Genomic DNA, 8,909 nt, shown 5'->3' with positions numbered 1-8,909 from the left:
CTATCAAAAAGTCGATACCGGGCGTTTGGAAGGATATTAGCTCTATGGATGAGGTGCTTGAGAAAGAAGGATTGTGCATCCGTGAGAAGCTCAAAGTCTCTGTGGGCGACGGGGCGAACACCAGTTTCTGGAAGGATATTTGGTTAGCTAGTGAGCCACTCAAGAACCGATTCCCAGATTTGTACCGCCTGGCTAAACATAAAGATGTTTCTGTTGCTTCGTGTTGGCAGGGGAGCGTGGGAAATCCGGTTTGGGGGTGGGAATGGAATAATGATCCGGGGCCAGATAGTGAATGGGAGCACCTTGGCGAGCTTATGAGACTTCTTTCGTCGGCTGGCTTGAAGGGGGTAAAGATCAATGGAAGTGGGGTTCTGAAGAAGGCATTCCGTTCTCGGTCAAAGTGTTGCGATCGGAATTAGCAAACAAGGGGCAGGACCAATCGATTGGGATAGTGCACAAATGGAACTCCTGGGCACCTTTGAAAGCTAACTATTTTATTTGGAGGGCTTTAATGGGGAAAGTTGCAACCAAAAAAGCTTTGCTGGATCGAGGTATAAACTTGTCGGATGCGTTATGTGCCAATTGCGGGTTCGAAGAAGAGTCGGCTGACCACCTCTTCGCAAAGTGCCTGACAGCACGGAGCGTATGGTGGAATATCTTTTCTTGGCTAAAAGTCCCTTGGCCTTCTAATGTTGACAGCCTAAAGGATCTGCTCGAGGTGTTTTATAACAGCCCGGGAAGCAAAGTTTGGAAAAGACTCGCACACATGGTAGCCGTGGATACTGTTTGGAGAATTTGGAACGCTCGCAACCGTAAAGTGTTCGAAGGGGATGGCATTTCAGTCCGGAAAATTGTGGATTCGATCAAGGAGGAATCTTTCATTTGGGTTTCAAATCGGTCGAATAAAACGGCGCCGAGTTGGGATGATTGGAAGGTCTTCGATGTCTTGAGTTTACTATAACTGGCTTCTTTGTTTTTTTTTTTTCTGTTTTGTGTTTTTCTGTTAGTTTGTTCCCAGCTCCTTGCTGATTTCTTTATATATATAAAGAGATGTTGCCGTTCAAAAAAAAAAAAAGAAATTCTCTTGACAACTGAGAAATTCACATGCAATCAATTGATATAATTGGACCTTTAATATGCAAACAATTAATGGCCTGAAGGTATTACACATGCACAATCAATTCCTTCATCACATGCAATCTGAGTGTATTACATCTATATTAGTGCAACATGTGACATCTGTTGTTAGTAATTAATAAGTTTGACTGTCATGGTTGACTTTAATGAAATAGATGTGTTTGAATCTGATTGCTTAACCGTTCGACTGGGATGCTAGCTGATCGGCTAGCAAGTCAACAAAGTCAAAGGCTTTTAATGAATTTCAATGATGTGTTATGGAACGGTAAGAGATGCTAGCCGATCGGTTGGCATCCATATAAACAGTAACAACAACAACAAACACATCTCAACTTTTTCGAACAGAAAATCTTAGATTTCTCTCAAACCGTTAGGAATTAAGATCTGAAAATTTGTAGGCTTGTAGATCTGATAGTTTCGCACAACATATCCGAAATCAGCAATTTTCAACCGTAGAAACCTGTACAATTTGTCAAAATTCAGTTAAAAACGTGAAGAAATGTAAAAATGAAGAAATTTGACAAATCTGAATGAAATTTGAATCTGATTCTAATGAAATCCAGTACGAATCTGTGCGTTTGATCTTCGCAACCGAGCTCCTGCTTTGATACCACTTGTTAGGACCGGTTTTCGACTCCGAAATGATTGCGTATGACACGTTTGACTTGCGGAATCCATGAACGTGCGTGACCGAACACACGAGACGTACTCAATCTGTGATTCTATAGAAATTTATGAAATCGTACAAAGCACCACGAATCACCTTTTGCCTTTCTCTCTCTACTTTCTCTCTCTAGCTCCTATCTCCTCAAATGTAGCAAAATGGCAAAAGTTCTCAACTTAACATCTAAGCTTCCTATTTATAGGCCAAGGGGCTTTAATGAGATTCCTCATTATTACAGAAATGCCACCTTGCCTTTCTACCTAATATTACAATATAAGCACTAAACTTCTTCTGTTTCTGCTACGAACGGTATTGACGGAGGCGATAGACATAAATGCACCAACAAGAGTGTTCGTACAAATCCGCAGTATCGGACCAGTCACTCTTACCTGGGAACTTTTGGGGTGAGTGTCTACTTATAGGCTAAAGCATGTCTTCGTGATACATTAATATGACCCACCTACTTTGATTAGTCACAGTGTCGTTTGTTTGCTTTAGGTAACAAACAAATGATCACAATCCTTATGCGTTGTCGATATATTTAAACATTCTGTTTTGACTATCCGATAACATCTCACTTGTTTTCTCTCATATTTTCCACTATCTTTAGAATGCCTCCTCATCACAGCGATACTCAAAAGTCTGAACTGGCTGCTACAATCGCTCAACAAATAAGCATAGTAATCCGTGGGGCCATTGAGTCAGTTGTTGCCATGTCTCATCTCAAGGATGAAACTACTCCTGAGGCACCTAAGAAGACTAAAGCCAAGCCTTCAAGAAATTCAAAGAAGCATAAGGCTTCACAGTTCTTCGTTAGGGCTGCCCAAAACAATCAAGTTGTACCCAACCAACCAGCTCAACCCCCTACTAAGAAGCCATACAGAGGAAAAGCTCCTCTGTGCAATTGATGCAACCATCATCATCTAAATCAAACACCATGTCTCAAATGTACCCACTGTGGGCGATGGGGACATTTGGTCAATGCATGCCGTTTTGCTATCCAAAATGAAACTGATGCAAATCCTGCTGCTACTTAAGCACCATATCCATTGGGATTGTGCTACAACTGTGGCGAGATGGATCATTTCAGGAACAATAGCCCAAAGCTTGTCAATGCAAATCCGACCCTTGAATGAGCATTTGGCTGACTAGAATATGATGTTGCTTTGAAACAACTAAATTTTATGTTTTGTTTCTTTTGTTTTCCAAGAACTCTGAAACAATTTGGTTGGTTTATAAATAAATCGTTATTCACAATTTTGATGTACAAAAACAAATACGGTTACATATGTGTATGACATACCCCTACGATACCGACTCCAAGGAACTATGTTCCTTGCAAGACAAACTACTCTTGTAGTTCTCCCATTCATATGATCACTCGTGATCTCCACGAAAATCCTAAGTACTCGTTTCCTTCTAAGAAATAAAGTACAAGGTACAAGTTACAACTCTGGACGAATACACAAAGTACCACTTTAAATCCTTGCTTGGATATCTAAGGGCACTTTTCATAAGTCCTTCAATAGTCTCATGCGATATGTCTATGTACATGTCATTACATTCTAGTTTTCATAACAACATACATAGTATATGTTTTCAAAACATCCTTCATGATTTCAAAGACATTTCATATGGTTTAAAAACATTTTAACATAGTATATTTACTTAATATACCAAGTGCATGATTTCAAAAACATTATCCATGTTTTCAAAAACCTTATACATGATTTCAAAACCATCTCACATGGTTTTAAAACATTTTATAAACATATTTACCTAATACACCTACCATATGATTTCAAAAGCATTACGTAAGGTTTCAAAAACATTAAACACATTTCCAAAGAACACCATGCATAGTTTTCAAGAATACTCTGCTCGTATGTTGACTTAACGTACGTAGTACACGATCTCCAAATTCTGCTTCATATGTTGACTTAGCATATCTAGCACCTTGACTTCATGAACATTTTACCTCATGTATTGACTTAAGCACATCTAGTACAAGGTTTCCAAACATCTCCCACTACATGAATTCCAAAATCCTTATAGGATCTTCATGTCTTCATAATTAGATCCTTGTGGATGTTTAAAGCGCAAAACCAGAGTCCTTAATTGGATTCTTTGTGTGCTTTAATACATATATTACGATTCAATAAGGTCAAAACCGAATTCCTGTAAGATCTTCCTATCTTCATAGTTAGATTCTTGAGGATGATTAAAGTACTAATTGAAGTCCATGGATTAGATTCCTGGTGTACTTTAAATACACACGTACAAATCGATAACAAGTTGACGAACAAATTAATAACAAGTTGATAACAAAATGATGACCAAGTTGAACAATTATGTGATTATGTGTTTTTGTGTGATCCAAATGCTCGCTATCCAAATCCTCATAGAATCTTCCATATCTTCATATGAGGGATTCATAAAAGGATATCCAAAGGTACTACCTTAAATCCTTAATGGGCTTCTATGTAATAGTTAAGACCCTTGGATTATAAAGTACTATTCCAAAATTAAAGAGACCCCTTGGGAGGTCTAGTTGAAAAGATTGATTCGTCAATCTAGTTAAAGATATCATGTGATGATGTAGTTGGAGAGACTCTTTAATGGTCTATTTAAAGAGATCATTTGTTGATCTAATTAAAGGGACCCTATGGTGGTCTAGTCACAGTCATCACAAGTTTATTCGTTTCATTTTCTTTCCCTACACATTATAAAATGTACTGTGCGGACTGTGCAAGGAATTACGTAATTATGGATGCATACATAATTATGTAATTCAGTGCACAGAAACCACAATAAGTTTTGTCATGTGTAAGAACCTATAGTAATAAGAATAACGAATTATGAACAATGTAATAAGGGCATGATGGATACATCGATGGTACTTCCTATATATATATAAGTGTCCCTTATTACATTGCAAGCATGACGTTATTTAAGTTACTAGAAGCTCAAGACCTTAACCAATGTTTTTTTATCTCTCCGACTTCAAGTTTCGAGCACACACAAGTTTCCTATAATAGTCTTCATAAGAAACATTCTCTCTATCCATTGTTTGAAACTCCAACTTCTTGTCAAATTCACACGCTCTCTACATTTTACTACAACAAGGACATCATTTTGACAATTTCATGGCACTCTTGAGGTTCGGTACAAACATACACAAATTTATTAGAATAAAGTTTAAATTTTCGGATCTAAACTTTTCCCTATAAACAACAGGCAGGTACGAATATCAAAAGTTTGCTGGAAATCCAAACGTGTCCCATAGATTCTACTTTGGGAACGGAGGATTTTTTTTGAAAGCAAAACATCCACATCTGTTTTTACAAGTTTCCTCTAAATTAAATTTCGGGACGAAATTTCCTAAAGTATGGGAGACTGTAACATTTGTGCCTCTACAACCATCATACAATTTCGAATCCAATGAAATCTTGTGTTCCATTCTTAGGATTTGTACAATTACATGTGACAATTGCACATATCAATTCTCATTCGATTTCAAACTCTTAAACGCATTCTTGAAAGTTATACGCAAACTAATGCGTAAACGTAATCGGTTTAATGCAACAAACACTCCAGAATAGCAACATATGCTTAACATACCTTAAATAACCTTTACATAACTTAGAAATAAGTTTTAAAGGGTTTGGTATGGCAAAAACAAGTTTATTCGATCACAGGGACTATTTGCGACAAACTGCGAAAGTCCGTCGATTCGTATAGTAACGTACACTCCGGAACATGATCATAAGTTAAAAATACCATAAATATCCTTTACATAGCTTAGAAATAAGCTTTGAGGGGTTCGGTGTGAGAAAATAAACTTATTTGATCAACAGGGACTAAAAGCGTCAAAAAGTGCATAAGTTTACATTTACGCGCATATCTTACGTTTTGAACATATCCGGATGTCCAAAAATTTTTGTAATCATTAAAATAATTTATTTTAGTGATAGGAATGCAAAAATACCATTCGTCGTGTAATTTGGATCGTTTTTCGCGTCCGTTCGCGTTTCATCTTAATTAACCGAATAAGGTGACCGTACGACCAAACGAACCGACATCCGAAATATTTTCAAGCATATTTCAAGTCCCCTATACTTTGACATCATAATAGAGCCTTGAAAATGGGTTAACAGGGCTTAAACGTGTCAAAAACCAAGTTTTATGCATGCAGGGACTGTTTCTGCCAAACTTTAAACTTACTGGACATTAGGTCGCGGGCCGCGTAAGACTCAGCTAATTCTTACGTGGGGCGCGACAGAACCTAGCTGGAAGAATCCGGTTTTTTTATCAAACAGCAGCTGAATCATGGTTTTTATTCCTAGTTTTTCAATACCTTGGGCTTGTTTAAGTGTTCCCCAAGCCCACAAATCAGTGTGTAACAAGTGTAGGGCTAGGATCATGCTTTGATTCACTCAAAAACACATATCATTGATCCAAAGGTTCATGATTTTCTATAAATACCCAAGAAATTTCTCATTCCAACTTGTTCATTCCATTTTTCTTTCACTTTTGATCTGATTGAAGTTATACCTCTTGGTTGAAGGCTTCAAACTTCAGTTTTCTTTGTTTTTTCTTCAAGCTTGGACCTCTTATAAGTGTTCTTTCATGCTTGATTATGTATTTCACGCATGAAAGTCAAACAGTGTTTGACTTTCTGCTTTGACCATGAATTGGTCAAGACAAAGTTCGTTTGAATTTTGCAACATGAGCGTAATCACGATGGTTATAGTCCCTTGTGACTAAACCTACTGATTACCACATTGATTTGTCGAAGTGACGAGTCAAAGTTTCGGTCAAAATGCGTATTTATGCGCATTTTGCGACAAAGCTATTTACGGGTATCAAAACACTTTGTTTTGATATCAAATCAGTTTTCTAACTTAGTTAAACATATTTTAACATGTTTAACTTGACTTTAGTCTAGTGCTTATATAGGGTCGTAAGTTAAGCGGTCTAAACAACCGCTTAGACTTTCGAACACGACCCGTTTGGTCAATCATTAGGATCCTACCAAGCATATTTTGTGACCATAGTTGTATAGGGAATAACCTTCCGAGGTTATACCTTTTGGTCACCTCGTTTAGTTAGTTGTATGATAGGTAGTTTATATGCCTTAGGAAAATGACCAAAATGCCCTTTTTACGCATAATTTCATTTTAAGCATATGTAACCTAAATTTTGACATCTAAACTGATTATGCAATGTTATTAAACATGTTAAGGCATATAATACTTGTCATAGGGCTAGTTAGACCGTCCGAACGCGCTTTTGCGCGAACGACACGTTAAAGTAGCGTAAACTACCTTAACGAGTCGTAATGGGTCATAAGCCCTTAGAATAGGTTCCGACTTAGAATGTAGGCTTTGTTAAACCATATCACATGAGTTCCAATACTTATTTGGTTTACGATACCTCATTCTACCCGATCTCCCGATTTAGGTTTCGGTTTATTAACGTAGTTACCTATATTAGGTGCCGTTTGATTCCGTGATCCTTTGAGCGTTACTTGGTTGTTATTTCAAGACTATTAAGCAATACCAAGTGAGTACATAGTCCCCTCTTTTACTGCTTTCAAATATTTTGGGGTGATACACATGTGCCTACTTATTACTTTTTGTGCTTTTCATTCGTTTCATAACATATACTTGCTATGTTCATCTAGTACACATATAGTACATGATTTCCATTATGCTTTGCTATGTATGTTGACTGAGCATGCTAGCACATTGATTTCATAAACACTTTTGCTTCATATGTTTACTCAGCATATGGGCACATTGATTTGCCTTACATTTCTGCTATGTATGTTTACTGAGCATGCTAGCACGTTGATTTACATGACATTTCTTCTTCGTATGTTTACTTAGCATACTTAGTATAGTAGAAACTCTATAAAATAATACACTTGGGACCACCAAAATTTATTAATTAAAAGAGTTATTAATTAATCGATAAATTAATAATTATTAATTTATATATTAATTAATATTTTATTAATTTATAGTAGAATACTTAGTTTAACAGATAACATGGCTTTTGAGAACTCAGATGAAGGTGGTGAAAGCACTCAAGAACTCCAGAATTTGATCAAAGAGTTGGGTCATCGCAATGCAATGGATGTCGAAGATGTTCTGACTCACCCAGAAGAAAATGTAGTTGCACAGTTGTTGACTGATGAAGAAATTATTGAAAGCGTTATTGGGATTAATAAAGATGATATCGATGAAGAAGATGATGAAAGTTCTACAATGGAGCCCCCCTTCGCGAAACGAAGCTATTAAAGCGGCAATCACATTGAACAATTTCTTGTTCAGCTATGAGAAAACAACACCAGAAGTTCTTACCATGCTAAGGAAAATTAGAGACGAGATTCAAGGGGAAATTGATTTCAACAAAAAACAAAAGACAATTGAGTCATTTTTCAAGAAACCTTCATAAATCATTCATGTCATATGCTATATATAAGGAATTATTAATTTATATTTTATATGGGGTCTAAAGAAATTATCAAAAATGTATTATCTTATAATTTTAGCGAATTATTAATTTAGCACCCTATCCTCGAGTCGGGACCGACAAAAAATATTATCTTAGAGAGTTTATTAAATGATCGAGTATTAATTTATCGAGTTTCTACTGTACATCATTTTCACATAACATGCTTACATTTGGTATGACATTTGGTATGTTTAACGGGACTAAAATACGCTCATTAACATTGATCACGCCGCTCGGTAGTATGTAGTGGTACCATAGTAATTGACAACTCCCATTCCTGGCTTCCTAGGTTTGTTTGGATGTAAGGGATGTCAGAATCCGATATACATAATTGATAAGCCTTTAACTTGTTAAGGGTTTGTTCGACAGTCGCAAGGCTTGAATGTATGCGATAAACATTAATGTATAAATGTTCTTATCAATAAAAGCATTGGTTTTTCAAAGCATAACCTTTGATTCAAACATTCGTCTATTAAAAAAAACATTGTTTTGTGCATGGCGTTTGGTTTTACATGACATTTGATTATACATTGACATATACATGTGATTTGAGTAAATACTTTTTATTCACCATACAAGACATTGT

At 36.5% G+C, this 8,909-nt stretch overlaps 1 protein-coding gene across 1 annotated transcript; it reads left to right on the top strand.

The window, feature by feature from the left end:
* Nucleotides 1–511: 511 nt before the first annotated feature.
* LOC110893235 lies at nt 512–961 on the top strand. Its single transcript, XM_022140351.1, has one exon. The coding sequence runs from the start codon at nt 512–514 to the stop codon at nt 959–961; it is 450 nt and encodes a 149-aa protein (XP_021996043.1).
* The last annotated feature ends 7,948 nt before the right edge of the window (nt 962–8,909 follow it).

Source organism: Helianthus annuus, chromosome 6 (genome assembly GCF_002127325.2).
Source record: "Helianthus annuus cultivar XRQ/B chromosome 6, HanXRQr2.0-SUNRISE, whole genome shotgun sequence".
NCBI classification, from domain to species: Eukaryota; Viridiplantae; Streptophyta; class Magnoliopsida; order Asterales; family Asteraceae; genus Helianthus; species Helianthus annuus.
The sequence above is the reverse complement of the archived record's forward strand: the minus strand, read 5'-3'. Positions and strand labels throughout refer to the sequence as shown.